General features: G+C 48.3%; 1 protein-coding gene across 1 annotated transcript; it reads left to right on the top strand.

The window, feature by feature from the left end:
* The first annotated feature begins 8,991 nt into the window (after nt 1–8,991).
* Nucleotides 8,992–13,108, top strand: TMEM158 (transmembrane protein 158). Its single transcript, XM_017659283.3, has one exon. The coding sequence runs from the start codon at nt 11,580–11,582 to the stop codon at nt 12,465–12,467; it is 888 nt and encodes a 295-aa protein (XP_017514772.2). The 5' UTR covers nt 8,992–11,579; the 3' UTR covers nt 12,468–13,108.
* Nucleotides 13,109–24,053: the final 10,945 nt, after the last annotated feature.

Genomic DNA, 24,053 nt, shown 5'->3' with positions numbered 1-24,053 from the left:
GGTATTTTGCCCCAGCATGTTATCCCACCCCCATCCCCACCCAAGTTACACCAGGCCACACCCAGGCTGCATCCACAGAGAGGCCCAAACTAGAGCTACTGATGCTTTTCTTCCCAAACCTTCAGATCACCATGCAGACAGCAGAGCCAAAGGAAGTCCAGCTGTGATGGGCACTCCCAATATCTGGAAGCCAAATATGCCATCCATCTCCAAACTGTGCTCCCCAACATCCTTGTCAGCTCCTCACTTGTCAGAATAAAAGGGGCACCCCAGGGACTGAGACAGGGTGCTGGGTCTCTCACCATCTGACCACCCCTCATAACCAAGGAGGCTGCAAAATGCATCAAGGCATGCTAACTGGTCTGGGTTCTCACAACATTTGGGCTGGCTTTCTGTGCCTTCCCCCCAACAATAACAGAAGACAATCCTAATGAAGGCAAACCCTGAGGACCCGTTTAGGGTGGGAGTCTCACGGAACAGAGGACATCACCTGGTGCAGGCCCCTTGTTTTACATGGACTGAGACATGGAACCCAGAAGAGGACATGATGCTCAAGAGCAAAGCCTCACCTGTGAATGCCGGGACTGGGACTAGCACTTGGTTTCCCAGGACTTCTCCACCACCTGGGGCTTCTCCAGCAGTGCCGTCTGAGGGGCCGTCATTATTTGCTGATGCTGGCTTGGCCTGGTCCATCCAGCAGAGAGCAAGGGCCTTGGGGGGCAGGCAGGGACAGCTGGGAAGCTCTGCCCTTGGCCATCTCTGACATGCTTTTGGCACAGTGTTATCTAAATACAGCTCGCAGTATGTCAACTGGTCCCTGACCTGGCTTCTGGGGCCCCAGGCTCTAATCCCTGCTGGCCCAGCCCCATGCCCGATGCTGCTCCCAATGCCATCACCCTCTCTGGCCTGGGAACAGTGGGGGTTGCCCTGGGTACTTGCTGGAAATCCTCTTTGCAAAACATGGAACCTATTCTGGATCTCTTTGTTAAGCAAACCCAGCTGATAGGCAGTCTGGGATCCTCTTCTCTGCTTCTCTGAAGAAACTGGGAAGCAGATGCCCCAGGCATTAACATTTTTATGTAACTGTATTATACCATTATTGGAGAAAACTCCAATAATGGTATAATAATATGTGACAAGACGGAGAAAATATTGTTCACCAAAATTTCTCTAAGGAGAGTCCTCTATCTGTTCAGGTGGCGTCTGATCATGGCTTCAGCATCAGATGCACATCACCTGGGGCTTTCTTAGGGATGCAGATTCTCGGGCCCCACCCCTGCCCTGGTGAATCTTAAATGCTAAGGCGGGGTACTCCAGGGGATTTGGGAGCAGTTAAGGTCTGGAAGGCCATTTCTGGCAGAGGTGGGGAAGCTCAAGGCCAATGTCCATGGCAAAAACCAGAAGTTGACTGCCACATTAGGAGGAAGAGTGCAGTTTGTCACCTGCCTCGCTCTGGTCAGGGAGTCCTAGGACGAATTCATTGGGGGTTGGAGCTGGGAAAGACCCAGATTGCTCTTCATACAGATGACTCTGAGGTTCTCTGAGGTAATATAGAAGAAAAGAGAATGGACACAAGGCAGTGAGGCTGGGTGCTGCATGGGCAAAATCTAGAGAGAGTGGGACCCCAAAATGGGGAGGGTGTCAAAGGATCATCAGCAGAATTGCAAGCCCTATGTGATGTGACCTCTGCTAAACGCACACTGAATCAGTTAAGGCTGTACAAATAACCACAGGTGCTTGGGGGCTCCACACTTCTGACACCACGAGAGGGGTTATACTCAGCATGGGAGCCTCAGGGACGTGCTATGCAGAAACCTCTTTGTAAGTAGAATTGTCATGGCTTACATACTTTTTCACAATGTGACGATTTCTGCATTTCCTTAACAGTACCCTTATTTGGGGGCATTTGGCTGATTTCCAATTGTAAGTCCAGGGAGAGGAAATCCTTGGGCAAAATACCTCTAAAACCAAAATCAAAGTGAGAAATAAAGTTTAATACCCATTTATTGTTTACAAACTGCAGTCCAGGGCCGTTTCTCTCTCTCCTCTTCCAGCAGAAGACAGCCAGGCCTCCCCTTAACCTCTCAGGCTCAGATAAGCCCTCCATTGCCCAGGTAATTACCCATTGATATGGAAATGAACCATTCTCCACCCCCTGAGGAACACCTGTTGATATGCATATGCACTAAAGCCATACTTCTCTCCACCCCTGTGGATGCACTAAAGCCAGGCGAGATATTCTGGAAATATTACAAGTTTTTGCTATCGTAAGCAACATATGATAAATGTCTCGGAGCTACAAACATTTTCTTCATTCACCTTAGAACACAGATTCACAAAAGCTGAGTGGCTTGGTTCAAATGCTAAGTATCACAGAGAACAGAAATTTCTTCTGAAAATGAGCAGAGGAAGGGAATGGCACACAAAACATTAGTGAATATGATTAAGGCAAGAGAAAAAGTCTTTTTTCTTTTAGAGAATTACAGGGGTTCAAAGAATGGAGTCAGGTAGTGGGATTAGGGCTATGGTAGAGCTGAAAGTGTTTTGAGTGACAAGAGGGCTGACAGCTGGCTGTGGCACATTTTTGGTTGTGGGTGTCAGACACTTAACTCTAACCAGCCTACAGTTTCAGAGCTGTGCTTTTCAGCTCACAATCTGGTCAGAGCAGGAGCAGTGCAGGCTTTGGTTCCAGTGAAATCTAGGGTCTCAAATGATGATGTCAGGCCTTCCTGTATCTCTCCATTCCTGCTGTTGGCCTTATTCCCTCCTATTGCAAACAGACTTTTCATGTGCAGAAAGAAGAGTAAGGGGCAGGGGATGGGGGAGAGGCTGGGCAGAGCTGCAGGCAGCTTCTATCTCACTTTATCCCACCTAGTATTTCAGAGGCAAGAGCCACCTTCCTCCAGCTTCATGTGGCACATCCCAAGGAGCATCTTTGATTGGCTGGTTTGGGTCACATGTTTGTCCCCTGGACATCATTGTGTTTATGGGTCTGGGTCACATGCTCATCACTGAAGCCAGGGGCAAGGTACTCTAACTGAGAGCCCCACCAGAACAAATGGAATTGTGAGCAGCAGATACCCAAGAGAAAGGGATGCCCTTTCTAAAAGAAAATAACAGACAAAACCACAGATATTTGCTCTCCGTATTCCTTTGCACCCCAGCAGGTACTGTTGATCCATCATAATATTTTCCCCTTGAGCCCAGATATGGCCTCAGAATCCTTCTTAACACAGCACTTAGGCAACCATTTCCAGCCAAACCAAGTTAGCCTACAAGATAAATATTATTTTCCATATTAGAACTTAAACCAAGATGCATGCCAGGTCACTGATCAGCAAGAGACTAAAGTAGACCAGATTTAAGGAACGTGTAAGCTACAGGGGGTCAGTTCAGAACTTTCACAAGTCCCCATGGGAGATGCCTGCCCCTGAGCCTGTAGGTGACTACAGGTAGCAGACTCTGTGACAGGTGGTTGGGTCATGGTGGAGTATGGGACATTGTAAGCCTCTGTGTGCCTATGGAAGGCCAAATAGTGTGTTTTCTTTCTACTAGAGTCACTCAAAAGTGAGTTGCAAGTGGGCAGCTCAGGAGATCTCTGGACTTCATTCACAGATTTCCACTGGGGTTTGGCTTCAGGAGAAGTCTGATGCCTCCCGTCTGTGTGCTCCGTCACTTGGTCAATGGCTCGCCAGAGGGTAGCACTGGGTGCTTCCACGAAGAGGCTCATGGCCCACATCTCCCAAGTGCAAAGAGCAGAGCAACCCCAGGCACAGTCAAGATGGAGACTGTCATCAAGGGGACAGCCAGGGAGGCAAGGACAGACTACAACGGGCTCTGAGTGGTCAGTCACATGGGGATTCTGATGTCACACAGGGACTGCTGGAGTCTGGCCAGCAGCCCAGGTGTCAGGAAGCATGACCTGATGGCCCTGATGGCCTCACTTGCGTTGGGGACTCCAACTTCTTGCCTATTCCCATGGACTTCCTCAGGACTTGAGGCTGGGGTTAGTCTAGCCTGGCCTTCCAGCTAGAGGTCCTCAGCTGACCTGGTAAGAGCAAGACTTAATTGCATGAAAACAGAAGCTTGCCGAGTGTGCTGACACTTTCGGCCCATGCAATCAATCCTCCACCCTGTAAACAGAATTAGAAGTATGATTCCAGCAATTACAAAGCCTATCATTTCCCTTTCCTTCCCTAAGTAAATCAGGGAAGCTTTTCACTCTCACTTTGCAACTGGACCTCATTTTTAAAGTGTGGCTGTGACAGCTTTGCAAAGGACTGTACTTAGAAAGGTGTGTGTCTGACGCCTAGTCTGCCAGGGGACTTGGATTGGCTCCAAACAAACTGTGATCCTTGGCAAGGCCAGCATCACTCTCTGGGCCTAGGTTTCCCCATCTATAAAATGAAGAGTGTGGACTAGGTGGTCTCTGGGATCCCTTCCAGCTCTCACAGCCACTGGGTTCCAGTTTTGCCTGATCACTAGGAATGACTCCATGTAGACAGGTGTTGAGCTTCTTTTAAGTCAGGAGCTATCCTTCTCTCTTTATTTCCCATGAACACTGACAAACCACTGCAGGTGCAAATACAAGAATTTCCATAGCAGTGTAAGGACAGAGGAGGAGCCACATGCCATTTTTCTGGAACTAAAAGTGCTAGCCACACTCAGTGCATACTTACCTGTGTAGGCCCTGAACTGACCATTTTACAAAAATGGTCCCATTTAATGCTCCCAATAGAGCAACATTCAGTACCATCTCACAGACAAGAACACTAAGGCACAGCACGGTGAAGCAGAGGCAGCCAAGCCAGGCCTGCTGGCTGCAAAGGCCATGTGCAGAGTCACAACTCTCTCAAGTTGAGAATCTGGGGACTTGAGTAGAAAAAGAAGAGAGTGACCAAGAGACACCTCAGCATGAGGGGAATGCCAGGTAAGACATCTGCATCACTGAATGTGCCCAGGCAAGTGACAGTTGTCCCCAAGCATGCACAGCCGGTAGGTCCAGCAGGAAAAGGTGCTGTTAGAAGGCATCAAAGTCTTTGATAAATATGTCCCATTGTTCCTGGCTCTCTCAAAATGGGCTCTTGCTTCCCCATCTCCTCCCTGTCTCTAGAAATGGAATGCCAATTATTTCATTATCCCTTCACTTGAAGGGAGTGTTAGTGCTGTTTAAAAGCAGCATGAATTAAATTTGTTTGATGCTTGTTAGTGGCTGATGGGGAACGTTCAGTCGCCTTGACTCAGATCTCCAGCTCCGTCTCCCAGGTCTGCCTTACTGAAATGCTCAGAATTTACCGTTATAAATGCTAAATGACATTTTGACTTTTCAGAAGGTGGATACAAGAACTACAAAATATCACTTACTTTAAAGGTCATCTTTCCAAAAACATTACTTTAAGTAGCATCAAAGTTATAGAAATGCACATTACCAAATGCATATTGCCAAAAATGGGTTTTGAAGATAGCTTCAGTTAGGATCATCTGATGGACACTAACCCTGGGAATAAGTGTTTAATGGCAGCTGTTTCATGGAAGCTACTCTGCTGTCCCCATCAGAGTGGTTTAGTCAACATTTCTGGTCTTTTTTATCTTCCTCTTGACTATCTCTCTGAGTAATTTGTAAATACATTATTCTAAAATTCATCAGTGTCAAACCTGAGGGTACCCAGATATCTCAGGAGCTCCAGGCTGGATGTCTGCCCAGCTGAACAGTCTCTGCCAAATTCTAGATTCCTGGCCATCACTGAGCACTTATTCTACCAGGAACCCTGGTAGCCCTGGATGCAGAGCAATGGATGCAGGGGAAGAGCAATCCAGGGTTTCATCAGCAAGGATACACCGAGTTGGGAAAACATCCTCCAGAATGTCATTGTTGGTGGAATTTATGAAATGGGTATGATGCAGGATAGATATACTTGGAAGGCAGAAGAGATGCATAGAGCTGGCCCTGACCAGCAGCCCAGCCATCCTGTACAAGCTCCCTCACCGGTAACACAGGGCAATGACCTCCAGCTCACAAGGTGGTTAATAGCAGTGGAGATCATTTAGCAGGGCTGTGATTAACAATGAGATTGTCAGACAATGGTTCCACCACTGTGTGACTTTGTAGAAGTGATTTAATCTCTAGGAAACCCAGTTGACCTCATCTATGAAATGGCCATAGCCCTTCTCTTCACCACATGTACTACATGAGCCCCATTTTTCTCCTGCCAGTTTCCTTAGAGACTCTCCATCTTTCCACAACAGCAGAGGCTTATTTTCTCAGTCTTTGCTGAAATTTTACCAGAAGCCCAGCATGAGGCTTGGGTCTCCAGATAGAAAAGACACACCAGCATTGGCCCTGCACACCGTGCACAAACAAACAATGCACACACCAGGCAGAATTAAGTCCATGTATCAGAGCGTGAGCTGGCAGCCACACTGGGCCAAGGCAGCCAGGATTAATTGTTGAATGAATTGTGCAGGCTATAATTGCAGAAGCAAATCTCCCATCTGCCCACAGTGGGCAGGAAGGATAGATGCCCATACCCAGGAGATCTGGCTGGGACACTCAGGGTGATCATGAAGATGCATGGAAACAGATGGTGCAGGATGGTCGGATCTACTCAGCTAAACCCTGGGGGCTTCCAGACCTCCCCCAGCGCATGCTACAGAGGTCCAGCTCTACAGCTGCTCCTGTGGCCAGTACTCAAATTTCCCATCTGAGGAATGGGATTTCTCAGGGAGACAGGCAGGAAAAGCATTCTTACCCCATTCCCAATTGCCGACCCTATGACACACACCAACCCAAATACCACAGCCTCACCAGTGCCTCAAATATGGCCGGACCACTGGATTCTAAGCCCCTTTTCTCTGCCCTATTTTTATGATTCTCTTGTGGTTCTTGTTCATTTCTCAGCCCATAATATGCAGTAATAATATCTGAATCCCACCCACATTAATAGGAGAGGACTAATGAATTACTGGACCTGCAGCATTCTGAGGCCGGTGGATGAAAGGAATTCCAAAACCCGGAGAGACCTTTTCATTAAGTATTACTTCAATAGGCAATACAAGAAAAATTAGCTACTACAGGGAGGAGCATAGCAAATGAGGAGACTGGAACTGCTGTGCAGATGACTAATTATGTTCTTTGAAGTCCTCAGTGATTGTTTTCTAACAATACAGCCCATGTAGAAAAACTTGCTATCTGTATTTATAGACAAAACAGAGATTCATCAAAGTCTTCCACTTGGTTTATAAAAATTACAGAATTTGGGCAAATAGAAGGAGTCTCGTTTGCCTTTCTTCCTTCAATGAGAGAGAAGGAAAATCTGGACTTATCTGGGCTGCTCTTCCTAGTAATTCAGCTTGCTCTGGCTCACATGCCTCAGTGCTGCTGGGCAAGCAGGGTCTGTGAGATCATTCAGCCTGTAGGCCGAACTGCCCAGCCAGGTGCCTCCAGTGGGGCCCATATCCTCTGCAGCCCTGCTGCTATAAAATGGGTGTGGCTCTGTGCTTCTCAGGTCCCTAAGCTGCTGCCCGCATCCTGCTGGCTGGCTTAGCCAGTCTTTTGAATTCACTCCCTCATTCGTCAACTATTTGCTGAACCCCTACTATGTGCCATGTACTATTTCACTAAATAAAACAGATAAAGCCCTGCTTTGGGGGAGCAGACATTCCAACAAAGGGAGAGACTTTAAGCAATAAAAACATACAGTATGTCAGCTGATGATAAATACCAGGAAGACACAGAATGATGCCCAAGAAGATGGAGAGTGATGGATGGTAGGAATGGGTGCTGTTTTACAGGAGTGCTCAGGAAAGGCCTCTCTGAGGAGCTGACTTCTCAGCATGGATCTGAGGGAAGTGAGGGAGCAAGCAAACCAATTATCAGAAGGAACAGTGTCCCAGGCAGAGGAAACAGCGTGGGCAAATGCCTTAAGTCTGTAGTTTGCTGGGTGTGTTCTAGGAACAGCAAGTCAGCATGCCTGGAACAGAGTGGGCAATGGGAAGAGAAAGTGGTAAGAGATGAATCAGACGGGGCCAGGAGCCGTAACGTAAGACAGTCTCTTCCTATAGCTGAGCCATGGCAGCTCACCCAGGCGACAACAGCATGTTGATCACTCAATGTCCCGGCTGGCTCCCCGGGTCCCTTCTGGGCTGAAGGGAAGAATACAAAGACGTAATGGTTGCAAAAGGTGATGGGCCTTTCATATAGTCTCTTTTTATTCAGAAGTCTTAGTTGCCCATTTCAGAGAATATGAAAAATGCAGAAAAGAACAATGATACAGATACAGAAACGTAAAGATATCAGGTAGCTGCAGTTATCATTGTTCGCTCCACTGTCTTCCAATATTTGTATGATGTTGTTATAATAAATATATTTCTAACATATGATATATTTTCCCCATGTTTTTAAATATGTAGTTATTTTATTGCTCCATAAAGGTAACAACATACAAAACAAAATTTTCCCTTTTTAAAGTCACAAACCCATTTTATCACTCACATAGGTTACAAACCCATATTATCATAAATGGTACAAACCTATATAATCCCTTATATAGAAATACTATACTCCACAGCTGATCATCAGTTAGGTGTATAAGACCAACCATGTATCCCTCTGTTAAATTAAAAGAGAAAAAATTACCCAAGAGTGAGTGTCCTCCTGTATTGTTTATCCTGAATTATCACAACAGGATTTTGTCAACTGAACTGAAGGACTAGAGAAAGGAAATCATTGTGTGTGCATGTGTGTGTCAGTTTTCAAAATAATTTTCACCCCTTTTAAAAACATATATAAAGATGGATCCTTCACAGAAATCAAGAATAAGTCAATCAATTTGAGCTAATTTCAAATACAGAAAGAAGTACAGGGCAGTATATAAGCCATGATATAGGCACAGAATGTAAGCCCTATTATACATGTTTTTATATTTATATAAAATATAAAATTTTATATTATATACATGTCTGTAATACATATATCTTTAAAAAAGAAACTCAACAGAAAACTTTTCTCAAAATAGAATAAATATGCACCATATACTCTTTTAACTTACGCACAGACCTAGGAACCCAACCTCCATGAGGTAAGATGCCACTAGTTCTTTAAAAAGCACAAACTTTTGAGTCAATGAAAATTGCACTGATGTTCTGGCTTTGTTGCTGACTGTTGTGCAACCTCAGGTAACTTACACTCTCTGAGTCTGTTTTTGCATCATAATATAGGTATCACATCTATGGAATCCTTGTAGAGATGATGTGACACATGCAAAGTACTAAATAAATAGTGGCTAGTCAGAGCTATTAGCAAATAGGCAAATTTGTTCAATCAGCAAACACTGAGCCTCTACCCTGAACTAGGTACTTTTCCTGTTGCTGGTAACACAGCAGTAAACAAGACAGAAAATTAACTTACTTAGTTTGTATCTTCTCTTCGCAAATTCCATCTGTCCAAAATGCAAATCAATCTAGAAAACACAGGAACTGTTCAACTGTCCCTCTAAATGAGGGTGAGGTGCAGAGTCTGTGGCATGTGCTGGAAAAGTGGGTAGAATGCAGCTTGCAGGGACACAGGGCTACAGCGGCTCAACTTGGCAGCAAATTCCTGGATCTGTCTTCTCCATTTGCTTCTGCTTTCCCTGCTGCACAGACAATGCCAGGAAACCCTCACCACTGGCTGAAACCCTAGAGAGTGTCACTTGCTGTTGTAGCATGGATCAAAGCACATCCCTTGAAGACTGGGCCTCTCTCAGCCCTCAGGATGACCTGATGTTCTTGGGCTGCTCACCAGTTGCACAGCTTAGACTTAAACAGTCCTGCTGCAGCAGACAGCGGATTCTGTTCCTGACATGCACAGTTTAAAGGAAAAGTAATTTTTATAAAAGCATGAAAATTCGCATTGTCTTCTCTGATAGTACACTTCCCAGCAGAAAAGTGATGAAGGCATAGACAAAAGAGTAGTCCTATCCCCTGGGGGGAATGAACCATTTCTCTTGAAACCAAGGACCATTCCAGACAACCGGTTCCAGCTGCACTGGTAGTGATCACACGAACACTTCTGTGGACAGATGGACAGACACTGGGTTGAGTGCATTTATCACACAACCCTTCAAGGTGGGTACCACTGACCCCACTGTTCAGGTGGGAAAACTGAGCCAAGTCAGAGTAACGATTTGCTTAGCTGGAAAGAGGCCAGCCAGGTTTGGACCTATATTTTGAAGCTATTTTTATGTCTTCCTCAACCTGGTTTTACTCCTTAGAAACAATGCACAACGCTTCCAGAAATGTAATCAGCCAGGATGCCTAGCAATGTTGTTCTGTTGGGGAAATTTAGCTGGCTTAGAGGAAGGGCCATTTGGTGGACTGTTTCTGCTCCCTCCACCCCCCTTCCCTCTTAAGAATAGCTGGTGCTCATGGAGCACAATGCGACCACAGAGTCATTCCCTTAGAGTGGCAGCAGTGGATTTTATTTCCAAGTGTAAGGAGCCAAATTACTAGGAAAGTTTTTAAAATACAAATCTGATGGTGGCACGTTATTCTTGGCAGTCTCCCCACTCACCTCCCCACCACCACCGCCGCCCTTACTATCCTAACTGGGATGAACTGTCCCCTGACACAGACTTTACAGACGAATCTTTGTTAAGTATGCGCTCACTTAGACCTGCCAGGCAGGGGGCCTGCACAGGAGGAGTGCTTTTCTGCAAGAGAAACTGCCCATCCGGACCCCAGGGTGGCAAGCGACCTAGAATCCGTATGGTTCTTGGAATTTTTCCTTAAGGTTTGCTTGCTGTGAGGAGTATACCAAGTGGGTCAATTGAGTTGGAGACGCATTAAAAACCAGCCAACTATAGCTTTAAGATTTTAAGTGATATCAAAGAAAGGCAGAAAAGACTAGTGGTTCAGCTTCTAGCTTGAAGGGTGGCCGGCAAGTCTTCTCCTGTCTCTCGGCCTCAGTTTCTCCTTCAGGAGGGACCACTAAGGCGAGACCAAGGGCTGGGCTGCGGCCCGCCACCCTCCCTACGCGGACACAGTGCTCCCAGGGCGCCTTCTCAGCCCGTTGTTGGACTCTGGCTGAGGAGCTGGGCCGCCAGGGCGCGTTCCAGGCTTCCTGGTCCGGCCAACGTCCCGCGCCGGCAATCCCCCGACACCCCTCGGTCCCAGCCCCACCCCCGCAGCTGGCCACGCGTCCATGCCGGTCGGCCCCCGGAGTCCCCCTGTCCCCGCCCCGGCGCGTGAACTCCGCCCCCCCGAGTCTCGGAGCGGGGCGGGGCGCCCGGGAGGCGGAGCCGAGCCGGGGATTCCTGCTCCGGGCGAGCGCCGAGCCCCGCAGAGCTGCCCGGCAGTCCGAGGGCCCCCGCGCCGGGGGCGGCGGGAAACCCCAGACGCAACTGAGCCGGAAGGGATCCCCGCACCGGGCGAACGGCCGCCACCGCCTTCGCGCCGCCCCCGCGGGCCGGCAGGTGCTCTGCTCTCCCGCACTCCGCCTGGCCGCCAGCTCCCGCGGGCCCGCCGTCTGCTCGCCGGCCGGTCTCCCGTGCGCCATGCAGCCACCGCCCTCCCCGCGCGCGTAGGCGCCCCCGCCGCAGGCCATGCTGCCCCTGCTCGCCGCGCTGCTGGCCGCCGCCTGCCCGCTGCCGCCCGCCCGCGGCGGGGCAGCTGACGCGCTCGGTCTCCTTGGGGCACCCCCCAACGCCTCCGTCAACGCGTCGTCCTCTGGCGAGCCCGCCGCGCCGCCGCTGCTGGCCTCGGCGGCTCCCGCGCCCCCCGAGCGCCCGGGCCCGGAGGAGGCGGCGGCGGCGGCGCCGTGCAACATCAGCGTGCAGCGGCAGATGCTGAGCTCGCTGCTCGTACGCTGGGGCCGCCCGCGGGGCTTCCAGTGCGACCTGCTACTCTTCTCCACCAACGCGCACGGCCGTGCCTTCTTCGCCGCCGCCTTCCACCGCGTCGGGCCGCCGCTGCTCATAGAGCACCTGGGGCTGGCGGCGGGGGGCGCGCAGCAGGACCTGCGACTCTGCGTGGGCTGCGGCTGGGTGCGCGGCCGCCGTCCCGGCCGGCTCCGGCCCGCCGCCGCCGGCGCCACCGCCGGGGCGCCCACCGCGCTACCTGCCTACCCCGCGGCCGAGCCCCCTGGGCCGCTGTGGCTGCAGGGCGAGCCGCTGCATTTCTGCTGCCTGGACTTCAGCCTGGAGGAGCTGCAGGGCGAGCCGGGCTGGCGGCTGAACCGCAAGCCCATCGAGTCCACGCTCGTGGCCTGCTTCATGACCCTGGTCATCGTCGTGTGGAGCGTGGCCGCCCTCATCTGGCCGGTGCCCATCATCGCCGGCTTCCTGCCCAACGGCATGGAGCAGCGCCGGACCACCGCCAGCGCCACCACGGCAGCCCCCGCCGCAGTGCCCGCGGGGACCACTGCCGCCGCCGCTGCCGCCGCCGCCGCCGCCGCCGCGGCGGCTGTCACCTCGGGGGCGGCGACCAAGTGAGCCGCTCCGCTCCTCCCCGCGTCCGCAGGGTGTCCGCGCTTTCGGGTGCCTTCCCGCCGGAGACTCGGCAAGTGTGCTTCGTGCTGTAGTGACCGTTAGTTCTTCTTCGGGGGAGGGGGCCGCCAGAGAGGCCCAACACGGTTGAAAGCCAGGTTCGTGCCGCGCTTCATGTTGCAAAAGCAGAGACAAGCCCTTTCCCTGAAGGGTGGGGTCCGCTTGGAAGATACAGTTGGGAAACGGGCCCTTTCCCCTCTATTGCATCCTCTACCCTCCTCCCTCCTTGCACCCACGTGCCCTGTGTTCATGGCAGAAATGACCAAATCCTGTGTATTTGTTTTATATATTTAATAACTGTTTTAAATGGAAGTTTTAGTAAAAAAAAAAAAATCAAATTGCTATTGCTGTAGTAAGAGAAGCTCTTTGTATCCAAACATAGTATTTGAAGTTTGTTGTTTTTTAATTTATTTAAATGGGTTTGGGGTTGGGGGCATGGGAAGGATTTAACACCCACATATTGTTACCGCCTGAAATGAACTTTATGAACCTTTTCCAAGTGGATCTATCCAGTGACGTGGCCTAGTGGGCGTTTCTTCTTGTACTAATGTGTTTTTTGGCTTTTAATACAGACATTTTCCTCCAAAGATCCATATGGAGCCTTTTATTTATTTGATTTAGGAAAAGGAATCCAAGAATTACCAGATGTTTCCCCAAAAATTGAGGAAGGGAGTACCCAGAAAGTTAGAGAAGGGCTGATTCTGTCCGCCTTATCTGCCTGGGAGGGGTGGGAGATGAAAACCATATTCCTTGTCCGAATCGCAACTGCCTTAGCTCTTACCACACTACCCGCAATGCCCCGCCCCTCAGCCTCATTGACCCTTGTCATGGTGGCAATCAGGATTTTATGTGATTTGTCTTTTTAACCCACTGCAGCTTGCAAAACACCCAGTAAAGTGCCCAAATGGTAAAGTCAGTTGTTCCTCTGAGCCGGATGTCTTTCAAGGGAATGACTCATTTTAAAAGACATGTACATCTCCTTTTCATATGCGTACACTTTTGCATATGAGCACATTTCAAAAACCGGCTTTAAAACCTGAGATATTTTGTCATCAGTAAGATTTTTTTTTAAAGATAAAAACTTGGGGCTAAATAGTTGATTGCAAGGCTTTCTTGTCCTCTGGTTTCCACATTATAGTGTCTGCTGGGCATTCTTTTCAGGAAAGTAAATGAGAAGTCCTTTAAGTGACTAATGTAAAAGCCATTTTTAAAAGGCTTTCTAAAAGATTTTAAAAGCTACTTTTCCTTGCTCCATCTCCTCCCCATTTTTGAGTAAGTACTTGACATTGTTCTAGAGCTATAGTTCTCAAAACGGGAGTCTCTGGACCAGCATCATCAGCATCATCTGGGGCCTTGTTAGAGATGCAAAACTGAGAGCCCACCCCAGGACCCACTGAATCGGAAACTCTGGGGTGGAGCCCAGCAATCCGTATTAACAAGCCCTACAAGGGATTCTCATACTTTGCAAGTCTGAAAACCGCTGTGTGCTAGTGGCCTTCAAAATATGTAGCCTCTTTTTATCTTGAGATGCCCCTATTATATCAAAGAAATGGGACCCTTTTTTCACAGGAATCTGTGTGAAGGAGAAACAGGGTCAGCTGCCTCTCTGGCTCTTTGAGATCCAGGGCTATCTCTGGCAGAGACCCGCCTCTCAGAGAGGAGGGAGTGAGGTCTTCCTCTACTCCTGGTCCAGACATAGAAGTTGTTCAATGGAATGCAAATCCACTTGCCTCACAAGTCACAATAAATTTTCTTATGCCCCAAAGCAAGATGGGTCATGAACTGCACTCTCTTCCAATCCTGTGGTAACTAGCAGGAGAGAATCAATAACTGCCAACCTTTGTCAGTTTTAATATAATCACAGCATTTGTAATCCTGGAAGTCACATTAAGTATTCCTAGTGTAACACACATGCACAGTCACTCACAATCACTTTCCCTGCTTTTTACCAAAATGGAAACTAAGGGCCAGAGAGGTTCAACATTTTGCCTATAATCACACAGCTGCACAAGCAGACAGAGCTGAGACTAAGTCTTAGTCTTCTGCCTCCCTGGCTGGCATTTTTTTCATCAACAGAAACTCCCTTTCCTAAGAAAATTAGGAGCTCATCACTCAAGGTTTGGTCCTCTGTTGACCTACCCCAGAAAGGAATGGAGAGGTCAGGCACTTAATATTACACACACACACACACACACACACACACACCCTTATGGACTGGGTGGTTCTCCTTTATGCTGACTGGTTGCCCTCTGAGAGCCAGACACACACACACACACACACACACACACACACCCTTATGGACTGGGTGGTTCTCCTTTATGCTGACTGGTTGCCCTCTGAGAGCCAGACACACACACACACACACACACACACACCCTTATGGACTGGGTGGTTCTCCTTTATGCTGACTGGTCACACACACACACACACACACACACACACACACACACACACACACACACACACACACACACACACACACACACACACACACACACACACACACACACACACACACACACACACACACACACACACACACACACACACACACACACACACACACACACACACACACACACACACACACACACACACACACACCCTTATGGACTGGGTGGTTCTCCTTTATGCTGACTGGTTGCCCTCTGAGAGCCAGAGCTCCAAGTGGAGCCTTGTGTTCCTTTGGTCTCTTAAGTTGTGATCGTCCGCTGGGTAAAGGAAGTCGGGAGTGTTCTCTAGTCAGTTCGATTTGCCCTGAAGTTCCATCAGCAGTTTTCCTTTGACAGGAAGGGAAGTGTGCCACTGTAGCCTGCATATGTGTGTGTCTGGGATCCCCAGATTCCAACCCGTTCCTAAACCCTCTTGGGGACAGCTTGAGCTGCTAGTGACATGGTTAAGTCCCCAGGATAAATCACCATTCTGTTATTCTTGCTTCTCCTGAGAGTTTACCCCCAAGATGATGTGTGCCCACCCTGCAAAATCCAGTTGTGGGCTGCCTGACTCAGTTGTCCACATTCATCATCAGAATGGTGCCGGCCCCTGATCTGAATACCCTGGTCTTCTACCACTGGGGCTGGCCTGGGCAGAAGGGACCCCCCACCCCCACCCAAAGCCACACCCCCTTCCTGGGGCACCATTTCCAGTGACTGGTCAACACAAGAACCTCAGGACAGCTCTGACAAGTCTTTCCACTATCGGGGCTCCTCCCAGGGTTGGCTTCTCCCTCCGTCTGCTCTTGCCTCCTCCATCCCTTCCTTTCCACAGGTGTTAATCCAAGAACCCTCCCTGATAAACCTGCACACTCATCTCTAGCTCACAACCTGCTTCTTCGGGAAGCCAACCTGTGACAAGCAATTTGCATATTGAGATGCAGAATTGTGCTAGCCACTTGTCTCCACATATGGGGAGCAGATCAGGTTACTATTTGTGTTGCTTTTACACAGATCACACATTTCTATTTTTTCCTCTTCCATTTGGGTAGTTCTGTAATATCCACAGTCAATGGTGATATGGAAACACCTACTACTGCCAATTCTTGTTTAATCATTGCACCTCGTAGATACAGAAGGCAAAAGAAGAATGCCTGTCGATTTCTTGATATCAGTTAGGATATACTGGGTTATGTCACAGTGATAAGTAACCCCAACATCTCAGTGGGTTAAGACAAAGAAAAATTTATTCCTTGCTCATGCTATATGTCCAAAGTTGACAAGGAGTCCTGCCCTTTGGAATCACTCAGGGACCCAAGTTGAACGTACTCTGACTTGACAGTGTGGCCACCATCACCTACTTAGTGGGAAGTAACCTCTGGAGGGTCTCACACAGGCAAGTTCCATCCTATCTGTCCATTGAGGAGAACAAGTCACGTGGCCCCACCCTATAACGGGGGAGCCAAGGAGGTCACATGTCCAGGTCACTGTTGGAGAGGAGAACTTGCTCTCAGGAGCAACACTGGTAGAACAACTCCCAAACCCAGTGTCCGGCCGCCACAATTCTAGGACTTTGGTGAATACACAAAGGATTCATCCTAGGAGAGCTGTCTCTAAACTCTCTCTTTGACACCCACATCACTTGCCCACATTGGAAGCTAGATTGCCGCTCCAGTGTTGGAGGTCATCAACCTGGTGGCTGTTCCAGTGTTCGGGTAGAGTGGGTCCCAAAAGAACTCAATCTGGAAGATTTGGACAAAAATACACTCTGGATCCCCATGATCAAGAAGTCATCTAGGGAGAAGGATGGGAGAAAAGTTAGAATTAAAAAGGGGAAAAGGAATGGAGAGGTCAGCAGAGGCCTGCCTCTTCTATCTCCTGGCTGAGCCCCTCCCCCACTGCATAGAAATGACTGACTTACTGACATCAGGGGCAAGAAGCTAGGCTTCACTGTTCCAATTCTCCCCTTTCACAGGGGAAAATCACCCACTTCTCAGCTAGGTTAAGAAGTTTAAAGCTATAAGGACTGGGGAAGTTAAAGGCAATGTAAAGACATTTAGTGCATGCCCCACCTGGCAACTCTGTTATAGATCAGCAACTAAAGCCAGGGTCTCCACATCAGCAGGACCCTCAACATCCACAGCCTTTCTTTCTCCTCCACCAGACCTCCTAAGAAGCTGCCTTCCTCTCCCACCCCTCACTTCCAGCTATGAGGATCATAGTCAGTCCTCAACCCGGCCTCAGGATCCTCCATGCCAGCACTGACACTCAGCGTCTTCTGCCACACCCGGGCCAGGCCAGGGTCCAAGCATATTTTTAGGATGTTGGGAATTTACTGTGGTCCTCTGAGGACTGGTGGGAATTTACTGAGGTCCTCTGAGGACTGGTGGAATGGCAGCTGTGCATTCCTGACAATTAAAGTCCTCTCTCCTCACCTCACCTTAGTATTGTCCTGGTGTCTGCACTGCCTGAGCATTCCCAGAACTGTCTCCTGATGTACAGGGGTGAGCTGATGTACCCCCGAGGACCTGCTGTGGTTTGTGCTTCATAGCAGCAGTGATAAAAACCAAAATAATTGGCATCTTGATAACACCCTATTTTGACTCTGAGTACAAACTGTCTCCCAGAAAGTTGTTCTGGCACTTGAGGAAATAACCTACTTTCATAGTACGCACCAGGACCCACTTTGCTCTGTGACCAGAGTCCTTGCTGGATTTCCAGAAAGTTCCCTCAGGCATCCTGAGGGTCAGTGGGCATGGGAGGGAGCTCAGAAAGATCGCTGGCCCCCTAGCCCTCCCTCTCAGGTTTGACCCTTGGATTGCAGTTTTGAATCTTGCTCACAATCTAAAATCCCCCTCCAGCTCGAGGGGCTGTGCTGCGGCTTCTCTGAGTCCCTGCGGTTTCCCAGCAACACAGGCAACATGCTGGTTCTATTCCAGAGGACACATTTGTGCCTTCCGGCCTCTTGGGCTTCCTCATACTGTGGCCTCTGTGAACTTAAATCATGATTTACACTGTGTAATGATCTAGAATTGTGAATTTATTATTATAATTCCTTAGAATCTTATTTTAGAACATTTTATGATCATGGGAGTGCCCTGGCTCAAGTTAAATTCTCTGGTTTTCCTAGTAAGAAAGATGCTGATCTTCTTACATAGGCTTTAGCATTATACTCTACAGTACCTCCTGTGCTCCTAGATCGCTCTGCAGCTGCTAGAGGCGCGCTGCACTGGCAATAATAATTATAAATCACTATAAACACCATACTAATTGTCACTTTGGACTGTAGAGAGAAGGATAAGGAGACGGAAAAGCAATGAGAAGAAAAAAGAATTAAAACATCAGCTTAAAAATAGATTCATAAATACAGAGAGCAAACTGTATTTGTTTGCCACTGGGGAGGGGGCTGGGGGAGAGAAAAAATAGATGAGGGGGATAAAGTGGCACAAATTTCCAATTATAAAATAGATTAGTCATGGGGATGAAAGTACAGCATAGGAAATATTGTGATATCTTTGTATGGTGACAGATGGTGACTATACTTACCTTGATGATCATTCGCAATGTATACAATTGCCAAATCACTATGTTGTACACCTGAAAACAAAGGAATTGTGTATCAACTACATTTCAATCAAAGAGAAGAAAGCTTTAAGAACAGAAATATTACCCTTTACCTCATCCCACTCTCCCCCACACACACAGAATTAAAGACCCCACACAAAGGCACACGGGGCATAAAAATGGAGTGGATGTCCTGGAGCCAGAGCCTGAGGCAGGTGGAGAAGGAGAGTGTCAGGGCAGCTGGGGACCTTCAGCAGGGTGGCTGCTGGCCCGAGCAGTGGGGACTGCAGGCAGGAGCGGGCTCGGCTGGCTTCCCTCCTGCAAGAGCTGCCCCCTAATGGACGGCTCCACCAACTCTCCAATGCCCTTAACCAGTTTTCTCCTTCAGCCCTAGAGGGCTCAGATCACTGAGTTCCGAAAGGTGCCTCATCCAGCCTGAGAGGCCCGTCCCCCGGTGCCAGCTCCACACTGTCACAATGTCTCCGAGAGGCCACTCGTGTTGGTTGTCATAGCTTAGGAAGGACATTTTGCTACAGAGCATTGTCCTTGTACTCTTGCTTGAACACATAATGTATACTCACTGTGCAAATATTAGAAACGTTGATAAATGAGAAAGAAGAAAAAGAGGACTCATCTTTCCATCACCCCAAAATAAGCCCTGCATTTTTCCACAGTGCATGTGTCCATGAGTAATTATTTATACTAAAAAGTGAAATTGTGATGTACTTAGCTGTTTTTAAGACTTTTCTTTATTATACCAGGGCTACATCATGGAAAAATGAGAAAATACCCTTCATAAGGTGAATGAAGCAGTATCAGCGGCCATCCCAGTAGCCACCAGTGACCAGGGCTAATATTTATCACCAAGTGTTCAAATGCATATATCATACATATTTTACCCCCAGTGGGTGCCCGCTTCTTACTGCTCTGCTTTCCCCGCTCATGGCCCTTTGGTGGTCCCCTCCAAAGGTAATGGAGGACATCTCAGGTGGTACAAGGGCTGCATTCCTTACATGTGGGGAAGAGATCAGCTGCACAGGATATTGAGACCTATCCAAGGGCCAGAGGCCTGATGGTGACAGCAGATGAGGCAGTCTGCCATCATTCTCATGCCAAGTTTGTCATCTCCAGACACATATCAGAGCCAGACACAGTCCCACACACCTCCCGGAGAACCGGCCCTCCTCTCCAGTCCACCTCTAAACTCTCAAGTCTGAGGTCTCAGATGAGGCTGATAAGAAACAGAACATGACTTTAGAGGATGAACAATGAGATTCGTCTCCTCAAGTCAATAATCAAGAAGCTGCTTTGTATTGTTTGTGTTTATTTGATGTCTGTGGTGTGATAATGAATTCTGAGATTCAGTAAGCAGGAAGGATATTCACTCCTGTGTAATGCTGCCCAAAAAGCTGTCCCAGCTCTGCATGGCCAGTTAACAGCTGCATTCAGATGGCCATGCTGCAGGCAGAAGTGCTAAAAACAGAGCACCCAGAGAGAGGAAGGGGATGGGGCCAGAGGGGTGGCAACCAGCCAAGGCCAGGAGCCAGCAATGGGTCAAAATGTATTCAGCACCCATCACAATAAATGGACTGTGCTAAGGTCTTCATTGATGGATCTTGTCTCCGACTGGGGTCCCTAGAAGCAGACCCCAAGATGGAGAGACTCACAGTAGAGATTTATTGACAGGGTGCCCTCAGGAGGAGGGGAGCGAGGGAAGCAGAAAGCGGCAGAGAGAGGTTCAAAGCAAGGATGTCGTCTCTGCTGCTTTGGCTTCAGCCTGATCCCACAGGAGCCCTGGAGCAGCGATAGCACCACACAGTTGCCCCACCTGGAGGAAAGCGACTGGTCTTTTGTATTCCCCCATCAGTCAGTCATTGGTCCAAGGCTGGGGGTAGGGGAGGGCAAAGTCTCCCCAGCAGCTCCCATTTGGCTGGGCACGGGTCTCCAGAGGAGGCAGCTGAGAGCTGTCAGCAGCCCAGCAGGGGCAAGGTGAGCCAGCCTGGGAAGGGAATCCAGGTGGGGTGCCCATCAATCACTGCGGACCTCACGCTGCTCCCTAGTCCCATTCCCAGCAAGGCAGAGTGGGGAGTGAAGTTCAGACGTGCCAGTAGGACACAAACTCCCTCTCCTGTTTGCATGCTGAGCTCTGGGCATTCGTAGTCTCAGGTGTGGTCTGCTGGCCGGCCTTGCTTCTGGGTGTCCCACACTTGTGCCAGTGGAGGTGCTGCTGGCCTTCCCTGACAAAGTCAAGTCCCTGCCATTTGCCTCTGTGTTCAAAGTCCTGGCTCCCCAATACTTATAAATAAAGTCCTACAGTGTCAATATTAATATTCATAATTATTATTAGTATTACTTGCAGTATTAGTATTGCTGAGGCTGCCAATAACATGCAACAGGGTCTGGGGACTGATTATAACATGCAACAGGGCTCCAGGGCTCCTGCCTTCACTACCCGCCTTGCACTGAGTTGCTGTTTGGCCATAGGCAATGGCCCTCCTCTGAGCCTTGGTTTCCTGTCCACAGAATCAGGCTGTTGACTGAGGGGAGGCCCTGTCGTCAGGCCTGCAGTTTCATGTTCTGGCTTCTCTTTGCCATTTTCCAGATCAGTCAGACCACACCAACTATGAATAAGCATCCCCCCAATATTTCCTCACCAGCCAGACTTAAACAGAGGCCCAGGACACTCATTTTTCTGGGTGACTTACAAGGGAAAAATATAGTACAAATAAGAAAAGCGGGTTTTTAAGATAGACTATTTTTGCCACTGGACTATTTAAACTGGCAATTTGTGTGGGTCTAATAATCTACAAAATTATGATTCTTGCATTCCTCTATTCAAATGGCCAGAGCCGTGGAAAAAAGATTTTTCAAGCCAGTGAGGTAAACAAGAAATGAGAAATTTTTACGTTCACAAAATGACTTACTTGACTTTGTCAGTTCACACTCATACCTGAGGCAGGGTCTATACAGGGAGAAGAAGAGGAGAAAGAGCATGCGCTCTGTACCTACCCTATGACAGGAGCTCGACCTTCCAATGCTCATAGCAGTCTTAGGAGGTAGGGAATTTTTTCACCATTTCAATGATTTATGAACAGACTCGGGCTCTGGGAGACTGACTAACGTACCCAAGGTCACAGCTCAGATGCGGGTGTCCTCACAAACAAAGCACCTCCCATGAGTTTGTGCCCCCTCACTGGCATTTTACATGTGGTGGTTGGGGGGTGGGGGATCATAGCTTGGTGATTCCACTAAAAGTTACTTTCAAACAAACATGAATTCATCCAACACCTGAAACCCTTTGCTTGCTTGCTTTTCTTATTTTTTTTCCTGTGTAACCAGATTTAGAAGATTTTGATCTAACGAGGCATATTTTCACTTAGGAGAGCTAGAATTCTTTTTTAAGAACCTTTTTCCAAAAGTTAAAAGTTAAATGATCAGTCAGAGAAATTATATCATTTTTTTATAGGAATCTTTGGTGCCAGATGAAAAACCTGTGTCCCACAGGGGTCAAGGCCATTCTTACGGGTGCCGTGTAAGAGAGCTTAGTGCCAGGCATTCAGAGGAGTCCTGGGAGCGAGGTGTGTCCAGCGGGCCGCGCTGGTGGGAGCCACCAATGTCCCGGAGGCTGGATCTGGGAGCAGCACCCACCCTCTCTGGAGGGGAGAGAGAGCGTACCCTAGAGATTGCTCTGGGTAATTCTGTCCCCCTACAGTCCTTGTGGGCTCTGGGCGAGACACATCTCTTTACGTCAGGGGGTTGCAAGCTTCTTCTGTAAAAAGGGCCAAGTAGTAAATACGAGCTCTGCCATTGTAGCTCAAAGGCACTATAAAGAATTTGTAAATGAATGAGTGTGACAGGGTTAGAGGAAAGCTTTATGGACATGGAAGTTTTAATTGCATATAAATTTCACAAGTCATGAATCATTCTTCTTTTGATTTTTTTCATCCATTACAAATGTAAAAATTATTCTTAGCTCACAGTTCATACCAGAAACAAGCCCAAACAGGCCATAGTTTGATGCCTGCTCTACACCATCTCCAAAGTCCGGATGTCTGAGGAGTTGCATCATTGGGCAAACACCTGGAAGCACTGTGCAAACAGTGTTTGCATACAGCATTCGAGAAGCCTTAAAGGCTGTGGGGGAAATGCCTGATCCTTCCAGGAAAAGTTCATCTCATGGGCATTGAAAGAATCAGAGTTCCACTTCTCCAAACTGATAGATCCTACAGCATAACCTTGATGTGTGGTGCAGCTGTATGCAACAAACTTGGAAGCTACGTATCCTCTGCTGTCTGTTTATCTGGTAGATGAAAGCAGGGACACAGCAGATCTATCCACACCCCACCACTACCCCAAGGGCAGGCACCAGGTCTTTTTCGGGTGTGCATGGACATCAGACAAGGGCCCACTTGCTCAGTGAGTGGTTCAGGCCAACAGGGGCAGGGGCTGGTGGCCAGACACACAGGCACGGTGGTATCACAATGCAACAAATTAATTCTCTAACTTCTACGAAAGTCTCCCTGGGCATGGTGGAAAATGCTCCGCCACCCTGGGTAGACTAAGATTATTACCTACTCCTGCCTCCTTCAAGGGGAAATGATTTTTACTGTTATCTTTTATTTTAAAAATTTATGCAAAATGTGTTTGCTGCACCAGGGTCTGTTTATTTTCATAATTAATTATTTAACTTGATCATCAAAGAGTAAAACCTATTTCCCTCCTGGTGCATCACTGAACACCCTGGTCAGGGAGCCCAGGAATGTGGCCCAGCATGGGTCACAGAGCCAGACAGCCGTGGGTCCAGACTGGAACTGACATTCTCTTGATGACCCTGGGCAAGTTAGTTAATCTCTCCGAACACATTTTCTCACTCGCAAAACAGAGTTGATAATAAAATCTTCTCACTTAGGATGGGATGAGCTATGCTGAGCATCCAGCTTGAAGGGGAAACGTTTTAAAATGTGTTCGCTTCCCCTCTATTTTTAAAAAATTAATTAATTTATGTGGGGCAGAGGGGTTTGCTTCACTGTTTTATTTGTGGTGTAATTTACACATAACAAGATTGCAAGTATATGATCACTTTTGACAAAATGTATCCATATAACCCAGACCCTATTAAGACATAGGACACTTCCATCACCTCCAAAAGTTCTTTTGTTCCCTTCCCGAACTATAACCATAATTCCCATACCATACCACCACGCACACACACACACGCATAGTCACCACCATGCCCATCTCTTTCAGCATTCTAGAACTTCATACAAATGTGGTTATATGGTATGGACTCTCGTGTATGTCCACGTTTGCTGAGTGTACATCTGAGACCCAAGTATGTTGTCACGCATTTCACTGCTTGGCTTCTTTTTATTGCCAAGTAGTATTGCATTCTACGGCTGTACCACAGCACTTCTGTTCTCCAGTTCATGGGCACGTGGGTTACTTCCAGTTTTGAGTTACTTTATTAAGGCTGCTGTGAAACTTCACGTACATGAACATGTATTTTCATTTTTCTTGGGCAGGCACCTAGAAGTGG

Source organism: Manis javanica, chromosome 3, assembly GCF_040802235.1.
Source record: "Manis javanica isolate MJ-LG chromosome 3, MJ_LKY, whole genome shotgun sequence".
Lineage (NCBI taxonomy): Eukaryota > Metazoa > Chordata > Mammalia > Pholidota > Manidae > Manis > Manis javanica.
The sequence above is the reverse complement of the archived record's forward strand: the minus strand, read 5'-3'. Positions and strand labels throughout refer to the sequence as shown.

What these genes read in the sequence shown, in the direction of transcription:
- TMEM158 (XM_017659283.3), top strand. Translation starts at nt 11,580, where the DNA reads ATGCTGCCCCTGCTCGCCGCGCTGCTGGCCGCCGCCTGCCCGCTGCCG.